At 43.9% G+C, this 23,880-nt stretch overlaps 1 protein-coding gene across 1 annotated transcript in view; it reads left to right on the forward strand.

The window, feature by feature from the left end:
• The first annotated feature begins 1,885 nt into the window (after window positions 1-1,885).
• The window catches only part of ADGRE3 (adhesion G protein-coupled receptor E3), a 44,058-nt gene continuing 22,063 nt past the window's right edge, over window positions 1,886-23,880 (forward strand). Inside the window, exons 1-2 of the mRNA XM_019546167.1 lie at window positions 1,886-1,964; window positions 2,368-2,547. Of these exons, the coding sequence (XP_019401712.1) occupies window positions 1,886-1,964; window positions 2,368-2,547 (259 nt within the window). The remainder of the gene's footprint in view (window positions 1,965-2,367; window positions 2,548-23,880) is intronic.

Below are 23,880 nucleotides of genomic sequence, written 5' to 3' on the forward strand. Positions count from 1 at the left end.
AAAAAAGAGGTTCAGAGGTCTACTCAAAGTTAGATCAGAGTGGATGTGAGAACTTGAAACCTAATTCAGAGGCTAGATCTTCATGAGTCATTGGAGCACAGCAGTTTAGTTTTCACATTGCTCTAGACCTTCTAGATGTGGATCAACATGAAATGAATGATCATAAAAGACTTCCCACGCCCATGCTGTTCTTGAAATCAGCCCTGTAATCATGGGAAAGGCCAGAACCTGTTGGCCTAACTGTTGTGGTGGACACTACAGAAAAAAGAACCTATCTATCTTTATTCATCTGTCCGCTCTGCACTGAAGCTGATAGCTGCCTAGCGGTTCACAAGGCATAGAAGGAAAGGTTGAGAGCTTTGCATTTTTAGTTTGGAGAAAAGGGTATTAAGGGGGACCATGACAGCAATCTTCAAATATTGGAAAAGCTGCCATAAAGAAGAGGGAAAGCGAACTGTTTAATTAGTTTGCATCTCACAAAGCATTACACCTCAGAAAAAGCTCTGTTACTGTTGCAACAGTGGGGCAATGGAATAGACTGCCCAAGTGATAGTGGAGGTTTTCAAGGGTAGGCTGGGTAGGCATTGGACAGGGATGATGTAGGAGTAGCATTCCTGTATTCTCGCCGGGGATGGACCAAATGAACCTCGAGGTCCCTTCCAACACAGCGATTGCATAGGACTGTGCCAGGAGTGGGCCAACTCCATGATCTCTCTGGCCACAACCAACACGGCGACGTAGTCATGAGCCACGGGACGCAAAACTTCAGAGACATGCTTGCTGCGCTCATTGATCTGCTCATAGAGTCCAACCATTTCTCTGTCTTTGGGAGCTATGTGAAATGATCTGGGAGCTGTCATTTGGCCACCTGTGTTCAATCAGACATGTTGAGAGCAAGAGATGGGAAGTAACCAGAGAGGAGGGAGAATGCATGCACTTTGAGGAATTTGTGCTTGTTTGCAGAAGTAGATGCAGCAGTACCTACCTTATATAAGCTGCTCTCAGCAATTTAGAGTTCCTTCATGTTTTTGAGAAGACTAATTAAACTCAGGTCAGTGGAACCATGCTGAGCAGATTCCACTTCTTTCTTCTGGGTGAGTACAAGACCCGTGGCTAGCAGCTGGGCATACTTTCTCCTATTAGGAGCAAATAAGCCCATCTTTGAGACCATGGTCCCTGGAATGAGAGAACTGGGGAGTACTGAAAGGACCTTTTCTCCAGAAATTTCAATGTGTTTGTGTGTGTGTGGGGGGGTGCGTGCACAGAGTGTTTGTTTAAATCACATCCAAGTGATTTGAGTTCAAGAGTGTTAGAAAATACTTTATTTTCCTAAAGCCCAAATGTAGAGTCTGCCTGTTAATGGCTGTACATGAATCTGAGAGATTCTAAAAGGTTGTAAAATTAGTTATTATTATTAGCAGGAGTAATATTTTATTGTAGCACCATTAACTAACAAGCCACTCAGCATGTAAAGCATCTCAGTTTATACTCCCCCTAGATCTAATTGCCTCCTCATAGCGACCTATAATTTATGCCCTGTTGTATAACACAATGGACTCCATTGCTAGATCCCTCCCCAGCCTCCACTCTTTCTAGTACTGGAGGACAAGGAGGACAGCCAGAGCTCCTTTGGGATCAGACTGAGATAGAGCAACATACAGCTTTTCTTGAATCAAAGCTCATTTCAAAACCAAGCCCAGCCTTTGCAAAATCTCTTCTCTACGTGCTCTGCACAGACGGAAATGAGGCAATATAGAAAATAACAGAAGGGCAAGGGAGAAGCTAAAGGAGTTGCTATGTGAAAGGGAGAAAATAGTTGTCTTCAGGGCAGGTCTGAAATGACAGGGGGACTTGTTGAGGCCGAAGGATGTAGGGAACCTGTTCCATGGCTGAAGAGGGCACATCCTTTTATCAGCAGATGTTCAAAAAGACCAATGAAAGGATCATACTAGATGAGAGAGAGGGTACAGATGGGGACAAGACTTAGAAGATCGGATGGAACAAGTCCATAGCAGGCCTGAAAAGCAAGGAGATCTGACCTTATGTGAACCCTGAAACAGAGGAAGAATAGTCTGGAATTGGAGCTATTTATGACAAAATTCCTGCCTGCAACAGTTATTTTAGGTAGGCAGGTTTCCAGTGGCTCTGTTCTAAGAAAATGTTGTGATTTTGGGGGGCTGACTCATTTTTGAATGCTTGGGGTTGGCAATGTTGGGGACCAGCACCCCGCTTGCATACATTTCCCTCTGATGACCTGGTAGCCTTACCGTCTGAGATCCGGTCTGGAAGGACTGATGCCTGAATAAGCCAGTAGGACATGAAATGCCATGCTGAAATAGACTTCTTAATTAGTTTTTCCTCTTCCAGGAGCCTATTATGTGCTGTATGGATCTGGTGACTACAGCGGGAGTGGTGATGATAACAGTGACCTGGATTGTGGTCCTAATGCTGTTCCTGATAGCCTCTCCGGCTGTGTCTGTGAAGAAGGGTTCGTGTCCACATCTGGAAGGGAGCCTTTCTGGAGTATCTATGAGTCCAGTTGTAAGGGTAAATGTAAACAGTTTGATTTTGTTGCTGTAGTTTGGTAGCATCTTTTGTCTAAGGGTCTCTAATTCAGGATGACAGTCAGCCTTTCATGAAACATTGATCTAATATATATAAACTAGTTTTTTGAGATGGAAGGGCGCTAATATCTTAATGTTTTGGTGAAGTGAGTTTTATAGTAATAGAAAAAAAGCCGGGCTGTCACCAAAAGGTGATTTTTGTCTCATCAAATTACTGAGTCTTAGAAATGTGGGCCTCGAAGTGACTTCAGGGAATCATCTGGTCTATCCCCCTACCCTGAGGCAGGATGAGTGAGTGTACCTAGCCCATCCAGGACAGATGCCTGTTTAACCTGTTCTTAAAAACCTCCAATGAAGGAGATTCCCCAGTGTCCCCAGGACTGTTAAAGTGCTTGACTCTCCTTCGAATTAGATTTTTTCCCTTTCTATTAAGGCAGAAATTCCTTTGCTGCAAATTAAACCAGTTTCCTCATGTTTTGCACCCAGTGGGCATGAAGAACAGTTGAGGATATATAACAATCCTTCTATAAAGCTACCTTATACCTATTGGAAGGCTCTTATCACTGGAGAGCTTGGCTTCCCTCGGGGCCTGGACATATTTACGCTGGGGGAAAACAGCAGTCAAATGTAGTGGTATAAGTTGCCTGAGCATAGGTGTTGTGTGTCCACAGTTAACATGCAAGTAAACACTTGTTCAATGCAAACAGGCTATTGCCTGCTTCCCCACTGTCTATTAGTGAGGTTCTGGAAGAGCTTCTTGTAAAGCAGCTACTTCACGATAGCCAGTCAGTCATCTTTCTGCTCTGGGACCCAGGGTAATTATCTGTGGTGTACAAAATGGAAGTAAATTATGCCAGTGTTTATGTATTGTGTATCTTGTTGCTCTCCCCTAGATTCAATAAGTTTCTTTAATCGTGGTGTCCAAAACCAGCCACAGGACTCTACAGAGCCATCATAATCACAGCATAGAGTGGAATTATTACTCTCCTGTGTCTTATATACTAAATTTCTTTTACTACAACCCACAATGGGATAGTGATCTTTTTTTCTTCCATTGCATGACATTGGTGACCACTAGATCCTTATTTGTGATACTGCAGCCTAGCCTTTATTTTCCATTTTGTATTCATGCAAATTAGTTCATCTTCCTAAGGGGAGCACTTGTCTTTATTAGGCCTACGCAAACAGGGAACTATTTGATTCAGGTTTGGATTTGGCCGATTTTGATGCCAGTGATTCGATTAGGAGCTCCGAATCCGTTTCCCGCTTCGATTCGGCGATTCGGCCATAGGGTATAATGAGGAATAAATTAAATAGCTATAACCTTGTTGTTTTTGTGCTATTTGGATTAAACTTGCAGACATGGTAGCCTCTGCTGAGATCATGAAGCCTGCCAAGTTTCAAGGAGATAGGTACAGGGGTTTGGGGGAAACTGCACCTCAAGCTGTGGACAAGTAAAACTTGTGACATGGGTAACACTGCATGTTAAGGTGCAGCAGGGTGACAGCTGCAGAGATGGTAGCCCCTGCTGAGGCCGTGAAGCCTGCCAGCTCTCAAGGAGATTGGTGCAGGGGTTCTGGGGCCCTGCACCCCTAGCTGCTGACAGGCAAAACTCATGTCATGGGTGCTTGTGCAACTGTGTCTGTCTTTGCGGGGGGGTGGGGGAGGGTGGAAATACCGCAGGCCTGGCTGCTAAGCCCTGCTGTGGCTGTTGAGGAGATAGGTGCATGGGGGTTCTGGGGCCCTGCACCTCTAGCTGCTGACACACAAGCACCCATGTCACGAGTTTTGTCTAACTGCCTGTCTCTGTCTTGGGGCAGTTGATTGTCTGTACTGATGATTTCCTCTCCTTAGTTTGTGGTTTTGTAGATGCTAATCCTTGCTTGTTAACTCGTTACATTAGCTAGCTACTGTGTATTGAGGTGGTCCCTGAGTGAATCATGATTGATTGGTAACACAGTAGCTTAGCAGCCAGGCCTGCAGTAGTCTCCCTGTCCCCACCTCCCATCCCCTCCCTGTACCCCATGACAGTCAGTTGCACAAGTACCCATGTCACAAGTTTTGCCTGTGAGCAGCTGGGGGTGCAGGGCCCCAGAACCCAGAAGCCCCTGCACCTATCTCCTTGAAACTTGGCAGGTTTTGTGGCCTCACCAGGGGCCACCATCCCTGCAGTTTTGACCCCACTGTGGCTTAACACACACGTGTGACATGAGTTTTGCTTTCAAGAATTTGGGCTGCAGTTTCCCCCAAACCCCTGTTCCGATCTCTTTGAGAATTGGCAGGCTTTGTGGCCTCAGTAAGAGCTACCACCCTGCAGTTTTACCCCCACTTTGGCTTAGTACACACACACGACACAAGTTTTACTTTCAGAAACTTGGGGTGCAGTTTCCCAGAAACCCCTGCACCTATAGCCTTGAAACATGGCACACGTCATGCTCTCAGCAGAAGCTACCATCCCTGCAAGTTTAATCTGAATCAGCCAAAAGAGAACAAAGTTATAAATATTTAATTGATTCCCCATCATACCATATGGCCAAATCTCTGAATCTTTTCCGAATCGATTCACAAGCTCCGAATCAATTTGGAAAGCCTAAGGCTTCCTGCAATTCAGTTCAGATTCATAGATTCAGCCTCTGAATCATCCAAATCATCTCCAAATCTGAATCATGATCCGAAGCTTTGCACAGCCCTAGTCTTTATTATAGCACTTGATTGTGTAGCCCTTATTGTTATGTAATTTAATTTTCTTGATTTTTCTAGGAGTGTTTCTTAGATTTTGAGTTTTTTCTGTCCTCAAAAATGCTTTCAGTCCTCGTCCTTTGGGGTCCCATCTGTAAATGTGAGAATGTACCCTCTGTTCTGTCATCAGAATCCTTAATAAAATATTGAATAGGATAGGGAACAGGACCCAGAAAGATACCACTGAAATATCTTCCCTATTTGATCATGAACTGCCCCTTAAGCATGATTGTTCCATCAGCTGTGCTCACACCTGGTGGTGAGTTCCCTGTTTTGCTTATGAGATTGGATGTGGGATGGTGTCAAGGCCTTGTAAACTCAAGATATATGATACCTACTGCTTCTGCCTTATTCAGTAGACCAAATAGCATCTGAAAGAAGGAAATTTGATTGTTCTTGTATAATTTGTTTTCAACAAGTCCTTGTCACCTGCTTCAGTCACCTTATTAGTCTTCCATAAATGGATTGCTTAATAATTGGTTCTGGTATATTTAATAGAATCATAGAAAATGAGGGTTGGACGAGACCTCAGGAGGTCACATCCAATCCAACCTCCTGCTCAAAGCAGGACCATCCCCAACTAGATCATCCCAGCCAAGGCTTTGTCATTACATTTTTTTATACAAAGCTAACAGTTGGAAGCCACTTTGTATTAGAGGATTTCAGAGAAATAAGGACCAATTATATATAAGCTACTCAGTATGTTGATACATTTTTTATACATTTTCCAAGTATCACATTTGACTTACCCGGGTTGAAAAGACCAGACTCCCTAAGTAATTCTTGGTTCCTCATTTGTTCTAGTGGCTAAGATTAGGATTTTTTTTTTTTTTAATGTTGAGAAAATGGAAATACGAGGGAAAGTATAAGAAACATGAGTAAAACAAGATTTACTCTTGGTGAATAACTTCACTGAATACAGAAAAAATATAGGAAGAATAGACTATTAAAGGAACTGAAAGCATTTGTACCCCACCCATTTCTCTAAGGGAAGGAGTTAAAGTCACATTCATGGCATGCCTGTATTTTAAAATGTCATGCTCAATGTATTTGTGGAGCTCAGCAATTCTGGGCTTCCAAAAGAGTAGATAAAGTCAGAGCTACTACTAACAGAAAATGACTTTGGGGAAGTGCTAAATTAATCTCAAGTCAGGGTCCCATTACTCATGCTTTATGTTGCCATACTATTGGGTAGCAAAACCTGGGATCTCTTGAGTTGCATAAAATCTCCCTGAAGTGGTGCCAAAGATAGGGAGGGAATGCAGCACTGAGCTGGAATCACAATGACAGATATGCAAGCAAATGCTAAAAAAAAAGCTATTTCTTTTAGGCCCCACATCACCAAGCAAGGCCCAGGAATCCAAAGGAATGAGGCAACCAAGGGCATGCCTATACATTCTCCTTCTGGACACTGCCACCAAAATAAACCCTGCCCACACACCCCAGCTTGGGTACACTAGGGACCAGAAAGCAGGCAGAGTGGATATCTTGGAGCTAGCTGGCATGCATGCCCCATAGACGCACTCAGGCTCTCTGACTCTCAAGACTGGCACTGAAGTTGGGAGGGGAAGGGTGTTTAGTAGGCCTTTGTGACTCTGCAGTGATCCAATCTGGCTTCAGATCTGGCTGCTTCAGATGGCCGTGATGTGACCCAGAGCTCGGGACCAGGTTTCCAACTCAATCGGGCCAAAGCGTCAGAGCTGCCTTGGAGATCCTGCCATAGGGTATAATGGGGAATCAATGAACTATCTATAACCTTGTTGTTTTTGTCTGATTTGGATGACTTTTTCAGGGATAGTAGCCTCTGATGAGAGCATGGAACCTGCCAAGCTTCAAGAATATTGGTGCAGGGGTTTGGGGGGAACTGTACCCCAAATTCTTGAAAGCCAAACTGATGTCACGGCTGTGTGTCACACCACAGGGGGGTGAAAACTTCAGGGGTGGTGGGTCTTGCTGAGGCCACATCTTGCCAAATTTCAAGATCGGTGCAGGGCTTTGGGGGGGAACTGCCCCTCAAGCTGGGAGAAGCAAAACTGGTGCCATGGGTGACACCGTGTGTGTTAAGGCGCAGCGGGGCGACAGCTGCAGGGATGGTGGCCCCTGCTGTGACGCTTGCCAGCTGTGGAGGAGATCGGTGCAGGGGGCTCTGGGGCCCTGCACCCCTAGCTGCTGACAGGCAAAACTCCTGCCAAGACTGTGTCCTTCTGTATTGTCTGTATTGATTCTTTCCTCTCCTTAGCCTGGTTTTGTGGGTGCTAATTGATGCTCGTTAAGTTGTAAAGTAGTAGCTAGGTCCTGTGTATTGAGCTGGTCCCTGAGTCCCTGAGTGAATCATGATTGATTGGTAACTGGGAACACAGCAGCTTAGCAGTCAGGCCTGCAGCGGTGTCTCCCCTCCCCGCCCCAAGACAGACACAGCCAGTCTCACGGCACCCACGGCACCAGTTCTGCTTGTCCGCAGCTTGTAACCGAAGAAACAAGGAAGGAAGCTACTCCACAGCTATTTGGCCTCAGTCTTCACAAAAAAAATAAGCTGCAACTGGACAGCTAACAAAAAGCATTACAGACAAAGCTGGGGAAATAAATGCTGGAGGCTGTGCTTACTAAAGAGAGCATCAGAGAGCTTTTAGTTAGCTTGAATTAATTTAAGTCAGTGTGCCTGTGTGTGTAAATCTAATTTGCCAGGAAAGAGAAGCTGACTGCTGGAAACCATTTTGCATTAGGGGGTTTAAGAGAAATAAGGATCAATTATATAAGCTACTTAGTATGCCACCGTCTTGAAAGGCTCTGTGGCTTACTCAGAGGGCAGGGGACATGCCTGAGGATGTTGGGATTAGTTTTCATGAAAATCCTTCACATTTCCTAACGTCCTGGTTTAAAGCTTGGTTGTGTTCATTGAAAAAAAAAAGACTTATTTTGATAGGGAAAAAAAGTGAATGTGCTGGTCTCAAGGAAGTCATTCATTAGCAAAAGATTTTTTCAGCTACTGTGCTAACTGGTATAGTGTCAATGCCTACAGGAAAGACAGCTGTCTGGAGAGTGCCCAGAACAGGGGATCAAGGGATGGTGTAGAAAGAGAGAGAAAGAGACCGCAGATAATGTAGGATGAGGAGGGGGAAAAAAGGTGACGAAGGGAAATCGTGTTTCAAATGCTAATCCACTATTTTTTGCTTCCGTCTCAAAGCAGCTCAGTGTTACCTGTTCATGCAATCTGGAGTTGTGTTGCTTTTCTCTGCTTCTGAGTCTTCATTTTCCAAGGCTAGAAATAGCTTGGCTATTAATATTTAGAGGCTTGTTGCTGGTTTTCAACCAAAGGTCTCTCCTTGTTTCTTGTGTGCAATGTTTGCTAATCTCAGGGTACAAAAAGTGACTCCTAGAACTAGCCCCAGGGCCTGTCTACATGGGAAAGCTATTTATTACGCAATGAAATAACCTATAATTTGAATTCAGAAAGGAGTTTCTATTTCATAATAATTTCCCATGGGAACACTTTCCCTAAGCAGACTAAACCAAACTGCCCAAACATCCTCTTTGTGTGAAATGAGAACATCTGCAGTGGAAGCTTTTTGCTCTTTACCCATGTAGATGGGCCCAGGTTTGCATTTGAATTACATATTGAGTTAATTCTTCCTGCAAAAGGAGGGATCTTCAGGTCTGCCATTTAAAGGTGGGCATTTGCATCGCAAAGGAAAACAAAGGTCCCACCTGTGGGGTCAGTTGAGTTCTTCTTCTTCTTCTGCAATCCCTCACAGTCAAGAATGATTGTCTTCCCTGGTTGTCTTATCTGTGGGTCCAAAGATGGCTGATGAGGCTGATCCAGGATCAATAGGCTCCATTGCAATGCAGGCAAGTGCGGGGTGTGGATTCTTGATTCGGTCCACGACACACTGTTTCTGCAGCTCCCGCTTTCCTGTCTGCTGTTGTCATCATGAGGTTTCAAAGTAGTTAAATCATTACGGGGTACTGCAGATAAGGATGGGTCTGTCCAGACAAGCCAAGAGCCTACCATACCACTTACCCCACATATATCTACGATATATGTCATGTGCCACAGAAGAGGGAAACCCAGGAAGCAGTAGTGTGACACCAAGTACACACCAGCTGTGGTTTCCCCCAGACCAGAGAGCACTTTTATAGGCCCCAGAACAGCTGCAAAGGGAAGAAGCATTCAAACCTCTGGAAACGCCAGTGTTAGGCTGCTCAGATATACTAGTCCCTGACCTCTTGAGGGAGTGCATAGCACAGGTCAGCCAGGACATGATCACACCCAACTAGACCTTTTCCACTGAAATGTTTTCCTGTAGATTCAAAGTAAGTTTTAAAAGCGGTGTCTGTGTTGGCAAAACATTCGAATCAATGTGAAATTTGACTTTCAGTTCAGGAATGCTTCTTTTCTCTCCCATTTTACTTCCCTAAGTCTTCCCTGTCTTCTGAACCAATGTGAAGAAGATGCTTTTTAAAAAATTTGGAGACTCAAAACTATTTGGAGTGATCCCCCCCCCCCCCCATTTCTGAAAGTGAAGCAAGAGCCTTTCCATTCTCATGAACAGGGTTCTTTCGTTTCATTGAGAATGTCCTTTTGTGAAAAAAAATCCTATGTTTTTCTTGGGAGAGGAACATCAGCGTCTCTCAGCTTTGCCCTTAACTATGTCCCCAGGCCCCCCTGCCTGCTCCATAGCATGGGGCAAATAGTATGCAGAGTTTGTGACATTTAATGGGTAAATTATATGTGGTGACAAATGACTCTTTCCCCTGGGTCTTGCCTCCATGGAATATGAAAAAAAAAAGGTCCCTTCAGGCATTTATAGATGTTATGTTTTTCTATGTTTCTATTTTCTGGTCTCAGATCAGTCCTGTGGTTATAGATGCAAGAAGAGATAAGCTGGTTCATTTGACAAAGTCCCAGCCATACCTCTGGGGTAGATAAAATGTGTCCTTGCCTCTGTTTTACAGCTGGAGAAAACTGAGGTTCAGAGACAGGCCAGTCAGTCATGTAATTGCACTTGTGTTAAATGTTGGTGCTTATTGGTATTAATAACTCTGGTGGTGGACACTTCTGAGAAACCGGTTCTATCTATCTATCCATCTTCACAACCATCTCCCCATATAAGGGACTTTAGCAATTGCTAGTTCCTGGATTACAAAGGCAGAAAGAGAGATGGCTAATAAGGTAGAAAGAGTCCTTATAATGAAGAATTCCTCAAAGAAATACCCAGTGTTTCCATAGGTGAAGGAGGTGATCATTTCTATCCTCAAGAAGCTGTTCTCAGGAGTTTGAAGTCCCTTCATGCCTTCCAGCGGACCATAGAATAATTAACAACCTATTCATGTATTCCAGCAACACCTGCTTGGGTGAGTACAAAACTGGGATCTTACAGCCTGGTGGTGGGAAGAATATATTTTCTCCGATCTGTACTGGGATACCAATTCCCAAGCTGTGCTCCCTGGAACAAGAAACAGATAATGGGCATTTTTCTCCACGGATTTTTGTTCTGCAGAAATAAGTGATTCAAGTTCATGATTTGATCTTGCTGGCATTCATTTAATGAGTTGGTTAATTGTTGACTTCAGTTCATAATTTTTTATTTTTAGCTGATTGACTGAAATTGTAGCCTTGGCTTTGATTATTGTACTGTTTTGTTTTAGAAAGCTTAACGGGTGTTTTAGTACCTAATTAGGAGTTTAGTTGGTTTGTCATTGGTTTGCTAATTAATCTGCAATCAAACCCATACAAAGCAGGCAAAGCTGCTTTCGCTTTCAAAATGTCAGTACAAGTCACAATCCATAAAATGTCAAAGGGGATATATTGACAATACCTTTGACTCTGTTTTTATGTTCAAACCTAGGCTTTTTGACTGGTCTGGCATCCAAACAGGGAGCCTGTTAACTTTTTTGGAAGAAAATCCCAGTTTCTGCACTAATGACCTCTTTGGGGGAATTGGAAATATGTGATCTGTCTTTGACAAGGGCAGGCTGTGAATTAAAATGGGGAAGCAGTTTTGTGAGCTGAAGAGGGAAGTAGATGAGTCACTGTTTTGCTGTGACTAGAAAAAAAAAGGGAAGGGTTTTTTTTTTATAGCCCATACTGGGCAGAGAACTACTTTGCTTTCACTGAAACTACAGTTTGGACCTCAACACTTCCCTCTTATTTTTTAAGCAGTACCTGCAAATTAATATCAAGCTACAGGTTGCCAAGAAAAGCACATGATCCATGAACACTGCTGAGTATATGCCTCATCTGTATGCATTGCTGTGACTGGAGTGGAGCATAGGTTATAGCCACCTTGCTTTAAATTAGCTCGCTCAGGTACTACTAGCAAGTTAGCCCAGGAGCATAGAGGTCAGTGAAAGCTAATTCACTGGCTTTGTAGATGGATTTTGCAGTTTTGCTGACTTCTGTGCTGCTGCTGCCAGACTGTTACCAATACCTGAGTGTGACAAGCAGGAGCCTTTCTCTTGGTGGCTCCGCCCTCCTGTTGTGGGTCAACTGCCTGCTTACTCGCCTGCCATGCCTTAAACTTGATTGACTGATTAAATGTAATTAGTGGGAGGCTGCCCACTTTACGTGCCCCATTGCTGGGGGGCGCTGTCTGCGGCTCCTTTTCCTCCCCTACACTGCAGCCCAAGCCTCACAGATGGTACTAACGTGGTATTCGATCTGGGCCCTGCTGTGATTTGACCCTGTCTTTGCCTTCTCTCAGGGGCTCCACACTGCCCCCCTTGCCCTGGGGCTTCTTGTTCCTTGCAGCCCTCTCTCTGGGCTCCTCACTGCCCTCCCTTGTTCTAGGGCTTCTCACGGCCCCCTTGCTCTGGGGCTGGGGTTAATGCACCCCAAGTGCTGCACACTCTCTGGTGCCAGGGTCCCCAAACTACCGTGGAGCCCCTATGAGGCCTCCTCCAACCCCTAATAGCCTTATCCGGTCCTCTGGTCAAACAGCAAACACAAAACCACAAAGCCCCCGGGCTATAACATAAAAAGCTAAACCGTCGGGCCAAAACAACATTCAATCCCTACCGGGAAATACTCCAACCCATAGCAGCACTCAGGGGATGCTCATGCAGTCGGGCCTTCTCCCCTCTGTCTGCACTGGCCGAGCCCCCCCGCTCTTGGCCGCCAGAGGGGAACTGCCCTCCTGGCCTCACACCTGGGCTTAAGAAGAGCCAAGCCCTGCCCCTTCCTGTCCGCTGGCTCCCCACCGGTTGCTCTAGCAACCAGCACCTGTGACTCTGGCTGCCCTGGTAACTGGCAGCTGAGCATCCCTCTTCTTGCCACTAGGGGCCTCTCCCAAGCCATTTCTGCTCTCAGGCACAGGGCACCTGAGTGCTCTGCGACACTGAGCTACCTCATTTTAAGCCAGCTTGGGTGTGTCTGTGCTCCTACTGCAGTCCCAGAAGTCTCTTCAGTATAGATGTGTCCTGAGAAACTCTGCAGTGCCTTCCCTCACACCAGAGAAGACCTCATGATGACGAGAGCAATGAGCTAGATTTTTCCACAAGAAAGAATGAAACCGTGAGTGTCAAATGTTTCAGTTGTATTTCTATGAAGCGATGTCTCTCTTATCTAACCTTACATACTAGATTATGGGCGGGGGGGGAATTATGTAGGGCGGAGTGCTGCTTACTGAGTTCTGGCAAGCCATCAAGGGCTGCATGACAGGCAGCCAGGGGCAGATAAATATTAATTTTCTAAACTTTTTAGGAGCCCCACGGGCCAGGTAGAATGGTCTGGCGGGCCCCATCTGGCCCCCGGGCTGCATTTTGCCCACCCCTGCTCTAGGACCTAGCTCTGAATCAACTACATCCTTTAATCAGAGTCGGTCAGTTCACTTGCAATGTGAAGCTAAAGTAAGGTTCTTTATGTTAGCTTCATTAACCAAAGAGATCGTGGAGTTTGACCCCTCACCTTCCGAGGAGAGGGGGGCTGTCATCTGCAGAACAACATTACCCAAACTGTTAAGGGCATTATAACAAGTGCTTTGAAGCAATGCTGCCTTTGTTGTGTGTTGCTTTATGGCACTATTTTTTTAGATCTTCTGTTTGTTGTTAACATAGCAAATAGTCTGGACAGAGAAGAATTAAACTCACTCAGCCTTGGATCAAGTATTGGAAAAAAAGTTGGATCAAAAAACCACAGTGGCAAGAAACTCAAAAAACCCAAGCTGGCTTAAAATTAACAGAAAAAAACCCAAATGAACATTAGCAGCAAACAGGGCTCCTGTCTAATGTGGGTTAAAAAGGACTCCTGGTATGCAGGAGGGATAGAGCCCCTTTGGGTTCATGAAAGGGATGTGACTCAGCAAGGGAGAGAGGCAAAGGAAGCAGTACTTTGAAAGCAATAATTAATAAATGATTCTCCACAAGAGCATCCAGGATCCACAAACATATTGCTACCATCAGAATATTTTGGGAGGCTCCCAGAAGGGAACACGGTTAACAGTTTTAATATGGACCTAAGTGACTAACCCCACAAAATGTGTTTCAACATGCCTCCCCCTAAAACAAGACATAACTAAGAAATCACATTAGGAACAAATTACTCGCTATACAAAAACCAGTAAATCCCATCAATCGAGTTTACAGGTTAAGTTTCACAGAGACGCCACCCAAGGACACTCAACAGTCAAAGCTGTGTGACTGCTGATAGCAGGGGAAAGGACCAGACAAGCATCCTTGCTTAGGGCAGTTGTACCAGGAGAAGCCAGTGTGAAGGGTTGGACTGAACCCAGGTAAAACTTCCCATGAAGGTGACTGATACCAGAACTCAGAAAGCATGATTAAGAGCTCCTGCCTAAGGAAATAGAAAAAAAGAAGACACCGTATGCTTGGCCAGACAGTATTTGTGCTTTGAAACCAGGGAAAGCTGATCTGAAATTGGAGCACCCTTTATTGGGAAACTCGTCCCTAAAAAAAAAGGGTAGTAGAAGCTCAGTAATTAGGGTCTCTCCACCATATGTGGTGAAAGAAAACTAAAAACGTAGGCTGCAAAACTTATAGCAAATGGAAAATAAAGCCTCTAAAAAACAGGAAACCCAATATTAAGGTATTAGTCTAGGCAGTGAATGACACACAAGAAAAATTGTTGTTCTTGTTAACAACCTATACCAAAAAAGTATGACAGTGTCAGGCATAGACATCCTTGTGGGGACTTCCTTCCCAGAGGAGCTGACTGCAGCAAGGCAGCCTGTAGGAGATGGTCCATACAATTAGGGCACATAAGGAAATGAAAACCCTCACAACAAAAAATATCAAGGGACACAACCAGCACAACCCACATTGGGAAAACCAGGATTGGATGAGTCTATTCAGTTTAAATTCTGAATTTCAAAATTCAAGATCCCCTGTGAAGAACATGCAGAAATTGATTATTTCCTCTCCTTAGCCTGTGGTTTGTAAGTGTTAATCATTGCTAGTTAAGTCCTTAACACCTACAAAACCACAGACTGAGGAGAGGAAATAATTAATACAGACGATCAGCTGCCCCAAGACAGATACAGTCAGTTCCACAAGCACCCATGGCACAAGTTTTGTCCATCAGCAGCTAGGGGTGCAGGGCCCCAGAGCCCCTCTGCACCGATCTCCTCCACAGCTGGCAGGCATCGTGGCCTCAGCAGGGGCCACCATCCCTGCAGCTGTCACCCCGCTGCACTACACAGTGTCACCCATGGCACCAGTTTTGCTTGTCTGCAGCTTGAGGTGTAGTTCCCCCCAAACCCCTGCAGTGATCTTCTTGAAACTTGGCAGGTTTCATGCTCCCAGGAGAGGCTACCACCCCTGCATGTTTCATCCAAATCAGACAAAAAAACCAAAGTTATAGATATTTCATTGATTCCCCATTATACCATACGGTCAGATGTCTGAGGCGGCTCCAAAGCTTCGGAGCCGCTTCAACCAGATCAAAACGGGAACCGGTGTGGAGCTCTGGATTGGATCCCTGGCACCCAAAACAGCCGAATCTGAAGCCGGATCGAACAGCTGCCTACTTGCACAGGCCTACTGTATATTTGCAGAATGGAGCCAGATTTAGACACCAGGGAATCCCAGTTTCAAAAGAAAAAAGAAGCACGCAGAAAAAAAGCAGGGTGGCACATGTGGCAGCAGCATGTACAGCCCAAAAGCAGAGCCTGGTCAGCCAGAGCCATGCTCTGGTTGCTGGCCAGGCTGCATGCACCCAGATTCCTGCTGCTGGAGCCCCTGGAGGCCTCCAGGATGCCAAGTAAGGTGGCTGATGCCAGCCCAGGTGCTGGCCCCAGCCTCCCCTACCCCACCCAGAGCATTTTTCCCTGCACTAACCCTAAGTGTGGGAGCACGCACCAGGGCAAAAAGTAGTGGCATGAATTTGTGCCGCTGCTTTTTTCCCCAACGGCAACTGTACACCCCTGCTCATGGGGATGCAGCCAAATAATGAGTGTAAGTAGAGAGATCTTATTTACTGTCAGCCAGCTGATTAGACCAGCAGGAGGGGAAAATGCACAGGGGTTACACACCTGAAGATGAGATACACAAAATGTAACTGTGCTATGCTTGTTATACATTAAATAACTATAGAAACTAATTACATTTGCATATTTGCTTAAGAAACCAATGATCAGTTACAGCACAAATATCTATGCAGGTGTAGCCTCTTTTACTACTTTGGTATGTGTACCGATTTGTTGCTTCCTTACAATTAAGCCTTTTTTTTTAAACCTTTCTCTCTTTCTGGGAGGTGTGTTACTTAATTTTTCATTCCCCACGTGCAACTGTAAACAATTTTTTGCTCATTATTTTTGACAGGCCAGCCAATGCAGTGATTAATATCTTCCATGAATGGAAAGGGAGAAGATGCGGGAGGCTTGGTTCAGAGCAAAAATCTTGTTAAAGTAAGGAGAAGAGGAAGTGAGGAGGTTGAGAGGAAGGGCAGCTAGAAGCTGAGGTTTGCTGAGCAAAGGTTTTGCTGAAGCCTTGGTAAAACAATGTCAGGGCTACAGGGTTTCTAGTCCATCTACCTGCACAGCGCTTCTGGATTTGCAACCAGAAGAGGGATCTTCAAGTGAAATTACTTTGCCAGTAAGACCAATGGGAAACCACAAGCTTATAAGAAAACAGAACCAAATTAACTAGGCGCACCCAAGATCAGGTATATCTCGAGGAAGTTTTCTGGGTGAAGCTGTATCAACCTAACACTTCCTTATGCAGCATTTCCCTTAAGGTCAAAAGCCTGTTGATGGACAAAGATTTCACTGACATGACAAAGTGTACAACTCTCAATACCCTGTGGCCTTTACCATGCAGGCCAATCATAAAAGAAAAGGCCATAACAATGTTTATGTATCACTCCATTGCACGTGGGATTAAAAGCCCTGATAGGACCTGAGAGAAAATAGCTCTGATGTCTATCCAGGGAAAATGGTAATATTTACAAAAGAGCAGTTAGTGCAAATCTCAATCCAAAAAAAAAGTGAAATCTGCTAAATAAAAGGGCTTAAAGCTGTCATAAAATATCCCCTCTGCACAGCCTAGAAAACTTGTGGTTAGTCCTTGTCTCTCAGATGTCCCAGAAGAATTTGAAATAAATGTAAATCTTATGTGAATGCCATGAACTTCCCTACAAGAGGGTGGTGGGCAGGGAGGGTGCCAGGAAAAAAATTGCAGATTAAAATGAAAGGGTGAGCAGTCAGTAAAAACTTTTCTCAATTTCAAAGCCAAAAATCTTAATGAGTACCAGCTTAGTTCAACAGCCAAACAAAAAAGCAGTCTTCAAAACAGTGTTTAACATTTGTGTGGCAGTCCCATCATTAGAAAAAATGATTAAAAAGTGCTCCAAATATCTGAGTAAATGCTATACTCTGTCTGAGTATTTGTAGGTTTAGAGTCTGTCATTCATTTTGAATCAGACTTTATAGTCAGGGTCACAGACTGAATTTAGAGAATGGAGTTGTCTGCTTTATAGTCCAAAGAAGGACAAGTGTACTCTTGCAGACGCAAGAGCGCACAAAATCAAGCCCACACCGGGTGCATCTATCTATGCAATTAGCACGTAACAATAAACTGTAGCACAGTTCTCTCCAGAGTTTTTCTCCCAAGTGCAGTGTTTACACGTGTGCCTTGGGATTGCAGCATGCTGAGCCGGGGCACAGCAACAGGGGAACTGGGAGGGTCAACCTGCCAGTCTGGAGCTGCTCCACCCCAGGTCAGTGTGCTGTGGAGGGGCTGGCTGGGCAGGAGGATGCTCCAGTGCAGGCCTAGCCAGCAGGCAGGCCCCACACTGTAGCATCCCCATGTCCCAGCAAGCCCTGGTTACTGTGCGCATGTGCGTTTTGGTGCATGTAGCTACTCCATTGTAGGATAGTATTTGTCCCAGACAGTAATATCCTATAGTGGAGTTAGTTTCATAGTTTTATAGTTTCTAGGGTCGGAAAGGACCTCAGCAGATCATCAAGTCCGAACCCCTGCCATGGCAGGAAAGAGTACTGGGGTCAAACGGCCCCAGCAAGGTGTTCATCCAGCCTCCTCTTAAAGACCCCCAGGGTAGGAGCCAGCACCACTTCTCTAGTAAATTTACTGCACCCTAATATGGGTGCATGTATAGACAGTGAAGCTAATTAGTCAGCTCTGCAATGACACGCACATGTAGATGCACCCACTATTCCCAAAGTTTGTCAGCTAACTTTTGAAACTCTGTAACAAAACTACGATTGCAGCTAACAGAACAGATGAGCCAGAGATCTGGGAAAGAGCGTTTTGGTTTTTTTTTAATACCTCTCAAAACTTGTTATCCACTAGGATAAAAACCTGTGAATAACGCTTCCTTCAAATTTAGTTAGAACGATGTAAAATGTGTATGTAATTTAAGATTAAAACCCCCCATTAATTATTATTTAACAGTATACAACTAGCACAGAAAATATTTGGCAAAGCAAAAAGTAAAAACAGCTATTCTTAACATTTCAGGGTTTTTTTGTGATTTTGGGGAGGAAAACTTAGCTTAAGTATGGTTGAAATCCCTACAGATCAAAGAGCTCCATTTCATTTTAGCAAACAATATAAACTACCACCATCTGCTTATAAATCCGTACTGAAGAGACTGGCTACGCTCCAGAATAGAAAAAAAAATGATGCATGAGTGCCATTCCCCATTCAGTAGTCCAATCTGGACTGCTTTAAACCTAATGGAAACTGGTGGTTTGCTGTAAGCAGCAAACAGCTTAAATACCCTCCTTTGTTTCGGTGGCTAATGGAATACATAAATCAACACATAGCTGAGGTTTCTAAAGGCAGATTTCAATCCATCTTGGCCATAACAAATGAGACTTGAATCTTAAAGTTGGAGCTAAATGATCAGCATAATTTGGCATTCTTTTTTAATCACCATCAATGTGGAATAAATGCTGCTTGGATAGGCAATTTTTTTCCTATTGCAAATTGTAACGTATATCTGTGAACAGCTATGCAAACAGTTGCTTAAAGAAACCAAATATATGCAAATAATGCACTGAGCAAAACCCCCTTTTAAAAATAGCACCGGAAGAAACTAAAGTAAGTGGTTGCTGCATTGGGAAAAGCTAGAACTAAAATGTCATTACTGAGCAGGACGGCAGTACAGGAAAAGGGTGGATGGTCTGTATATAAAAAGAAAATAGGACACAGATTAACAGAATGCAATCTAAGCTATAAAATATCCTCTAACCCTACAAAAACTTAGGAGTCAGTGTAATTTCTAAAAACAAATCTATTAATGAAGACTCAGAATATTTCCTGTCCCTTTCCCACTTGTTATAATAAACCGGGACAGAAAGAGAAAATAGCATTGCTAGAATTAGAAAAAAATAATCTCTGATTCCTTTCCAAACCTCCCTGTCTTAAAATTGCCTGTGCTAAATGTGTTAGTGCTGTGTTATATTTAAAGTATAAAATTAACAGCCATGTAATAAGTTGTAAAGTAAAAACCGGAGCAAGGTTAAAAAGGATGTTCAAATTTGTATAAAATCCCTCTTTGCTATTTGTCTTTCCAGCATACCCTAGTAAGGGGGGGAGTGGGGGGGAAGCTTGTGGTTAGTAATGAAAACACGATAAAATAAAGGTTTCTGCTTAGTAATAAAAACAGTGAAAATGTAATAAATTTGTAAATTTAACCAAACAGACCATGCTAGTGACTAGGTTGGGAACCCATCTGAAAAGATCGAATGCCTGGGGATGGACTCGGGACCTGATACATGCTGTATTCTAAAAATACAGCTAGTTGCATTTAGACTTAGTAAGAGCTCAAGCCTAAAATATTACCCTTAGTAAGGTGATTCAAAATTGGAGGGATGCTAAAACATATGTATGAAACCTAAAAAAATTAAAATAAAAATGAAATGCCAATTATAAACTGACAAGATGCTTTGGTTTAAATCTGATATCTTTTATTAGAGCAATTAAAATTGTTGGGAAAATTCTTCTTTGCAAGCTTTTTGGGTACAAACGCCTGCAGACTTCCTCAGCCTGAAGAAGGGTGGTTTTACCTGAAAGCTTGCTAAGAAGAATTTTTTCCAACTTTCTGAGTTGGTCTAATAAAAGAGATCAGATTCACCCAAATAACCTTGTCTGCCGATGTTCTGAGACCAGCGGGGCTACAATGTATACCCCTGAACTTATAAGCTGAAATATTGGCTTGGTTAAAAATGGGTTAACACTAGATAAAGAGGTGTTATAGAAGCATAGAAAATTAGGGTTGGAAAAGGACCTAAGGATCTCATCTAATTTAACCCCCTGCTCAAAGCAGGATCACCCCCAGCTTTATCTCCCAGCTAAGGGTTGGTCCAGCTGGGTCTTAAAAACCTCCAAGGATGGAGATCCCACCTCCTCTCTGGGTACCCTGTTCCAGCAGCTGCAAAGTGTTAGACTAAGTCAGTAAAGAAAGAACTATTCTGCTGGGTGGTGCCCTCAAAATACAAAGGCATCATGTTGCAGTATACTCACAGTGAACATTGTGTGAGACACCGAAGAGCCAAGGTTACTTATCAGATGCTCAGAAAAAAAGAAGCCCCATATGTTTACAGCACGTCAGGATGTGCACAAAAGTTCCTCTCGCCTGAGGTTTGCTCCAGACATCACACCCCAATCCTAAAACACCCCCGCAAAACAAAAAAGAAAGAAAGAAACACCCCCTCCACACACACACACACACACACACACACACACACACACACACACACACACACACACACAGACGCACGCAAACAAAAAAACCCATTTGCCCTGGAATAATATCCAGTAACATCCAGAGGAAAAGAAATAACCACCTCCTTTTATTCACTAAATACCCTTAATAACACTTCAGACAGGTTTTCTGTTATTAAAGCAAGTGTGCTTAGTCACTGAGGCTTACCAGTAACCATTAGATCAAAGGTACTCATTTCATGCACAAGTTACAATAAGGATGTGGAAACTTTAGCAAGTCCGGAGTTGCAAGGAAGTTATTGATACGATCTTCTGAAGAGGCTAAAAAGCTCAGAATGGTTATCAGTATTTAAGCGTGTCAACCATGGCAAGGAAATGGGCCTTAATGTCCTGACATTAATGGCCATCTCTTTAAAACAGTAACAGGTACGAAAAATGCCATTAATCTCACATCTTTGCTACCAGCCAAAAATATGCCTTCATATTTCTTAGTGCCAGAGCCATTATGCCATGTTATCAGAATGGTGAAGCAATGGCGGCAGACCTGCAAATGCCAAATGTGGTTTAAAAAACAATGGGAAGAAAGAAAAACTTGGTCTAACCAAAGAACCACGGCAAAAAAAGGTTCCAAATGGATAATACAGAATTGTAGTACAACTGTGCAAAAATCTCAGAAGAGCCATTTTTTGCCCCCTTTCTTGCTTGGTATGTTCTTACAAATAAAGCCCCAACTATTACCGTGCCAACTTAAGTTCAGTGAAATACTGAGCCAGACACGACACTGATGGGACAACACTAATCAGTTCTGCTTCTTTCACCTTTATCAGATGGCTGAGCAAAAAGGACAGAAGAAGCAAAAGCAACCTATCAAAGAGTTACACATAAATCTATTTTGCTGGCTTGCTGATTAGAAAGGCTAGGAAAGCCATCTGAAAGCGAGGGCCGATTCTCAACTCTTAGCTCAAATACTTAAACTTGCCCACCTAATGAAATGCTCCACTGCAACATCTATGAGTTTTGGGGGACTGACTGTAAAGCTGTCATTAAGAAATGTTCTGTATACAAAATGGACTCCTAGTTGGCCCTCTGGTTATCTGTGCCCCAGGGTTTACTTGTGTAAGCAACAACAGTTGCTGAAACACATCAGGCACAACATCAAACCAGGGGGAAAAACGTGGCCAAAAGAGGGGAAAGCTACCTGACTTTCTAGCCCAGAAATGGTAACAGAAAATAACGCACCAGGAGACGATACTGTACAATACTGGCTTTGTACAATACTGCTGTTTCTCCAGTTGGTACCAGGCAGTGTCCTTGAGGCTATATACCAATACTTGTAAAGAAGCCAAAGAAATGAAATGCGGGTAAATGGATTAGAAGTGTGAGTAGTTCCCCCTGCAGGGAAAAGGTCAATATCTTTTTCGCAGCCATCTGTTTTTGATTCTGCTTTTTCTTATTCTTGGAATACACCTATTGCAGATTTTCAAAGAAGCCTTCTGATACCAGAACTGACCATTGCAGAGATAACTTTGGGGAACTCTTAAGATGACTGAAGTGCATGTCCCGCCCCTCAAACCCGACTGGACCAGAGTATTATGGTGCAAACCCCTGCGATTTCCTTGAAAGGTCTCTGGAGATGTGCCCTGAGGTGGAGCAAGCTATTTGCAACCTTGTCATCAGGAAAATGAGTACTTCTGCTGTGCTGGGGCCTGTTCAGTGAGATGAGATCAAGACACCATAGGCCAACCAATGGTCCAGGACATCACAGGCTATTGCAACAGACAGCGTGACGGATTGGCCAGAGACGACATCGCCTTGTTCCCCTGAACTGCAGTCCTGACCTTGAAGCTCCGAGGACCACACAAGCTAACAATTCAATTTTTTTAAATGGCTTTTTGTTTTTAATTGCTGTTTTATTTTGATTTTTTTGTGGCATGACAGGAGCACTTGCCTATCTGCTAACTTTGAATGATCATTTTTGAGGTGTAAATGATGGTGTGTGTGTGGGTGGGTCTGTCTGAGAGAGAGAGACTGTACGTAAGGTAATAATCATGTATCCAGGCTTCTAGGTGTTGCATCCTTGTTGGTAAGGTTCGCTGTTCAAAGTAGATTGAAATGAATGTGGATGCGACTGCCTGTGCAATCAGCTTTCTATGCAGTGTAGAAATACATTCATCGTCCTTGTCACAAAACTGTGTGTGTGCGCACATGTATGAGTGGTATGTGTGTGTATGTGTGCACTAAGCTGCCAAAAGAGAAAAGTGCAGAGCTGTGAGCCATTTTGTGTTGGAAATTTGAAGAGAAATGTGGGTTAATTGTATATGCTGCGCAGTTACTTCGAAGGGTCCAGCTGCTGTCCTAGGAGGCTGGGAAGCAGGCTACACTTCTGAGCATGCTGGGGTTAGTTTTTCCATGAGAATCAGTCAAAAGTAACTTGACAGTCTAAATCTTGTGGGTATTCAGTGAATGATTTGGTTTTATTTTTATTTTTTTATGGAAGGAGAAGAATGATTACACTGGAGGGGCAAAACTGATTCTCAGATACTGGATGAATGACTTCAGTATCAATGCTCAGACAACAGAGAGATGATGAGTATGTCTTCACTGCGGGAATCGCAACGTACCGTAGGTGTGCTCAAGCGAGTTTTGATCTGGCTAGTGGAAACGCTGCTAGCAACATAGCCACAAAGCCACCAAAGGAGCAAAGAGTTCAGCATCTGCAACCCCTTAGTCCCATGGGGGCTCAGGAAATATATGGGAGGTTAGCCCACAGGGAGCTCTTGGCTGCTATGGGTTATGGCTACCAGTCCCCAAATTTAAAGGTAGCTCGGTGACTGCAGTTCAGACATACTTGTATACAAAGATAGCCCAGAATATGGGATCAAGTGATGGTGTAGACAGAGAGAGAGACTAGGGGAGTGAAGATAAAGCATGATGGAGGGAAAGACTGTCTCATAAAGCCTCACAAATGTTAATCTGCTATTTCCGTCCCCCATCCCAAAGCAGCTGGGAATGTTTTTACCCTGTGTGCAATCTGCACTTCTTTGCTTCTGAGCTTTCATGCAGCAGGGCCGGAAATAGCTTGACTATTAATATTTAGAGGCTTGTTGCTGGCTCTCTGCCTGTGGTGTCTTCCTCTTTATTGCACATGTCTGCTGGTCTCCGATAAGGGCTCTTAGGAGAAGCTCAGTGGATGTGTATTCAGGGAAGCTCTTATGAAATAAGCTCTGGCGAAATGCTAAAGTGCAATAGTGATTTTACTCTAACTCCCTGTGTGGATTTTCTTCTACAGCAGACTAAGCTAAGCCACCCCAAGTACTTGGAGCGCAGAACTGGAACATCCGCATGCTACTGTGGGATGGCTGCACCTGGCTATTTTCCCAATGAAACATTGTATGCCCTGGGGAGACTCACAAGGAGGACTGCCCCAAGACCCATG

This window comes from Crocodylus porosus, unplaced genomic scaffold, assembly GCF_001723895.1.
Source record: "Crocodylus porosus isolate Cpor-Errol unplaced genomic scaffold, CroPor_comp1, whole genome shotgun sequence".
Taxonomy (NCBI): domain Eukaryota; kingdom Metazoa; phylum Chordata; order Crocodylia; family Crocodylidae; genus Crocodylus; species Crocodylus porosus.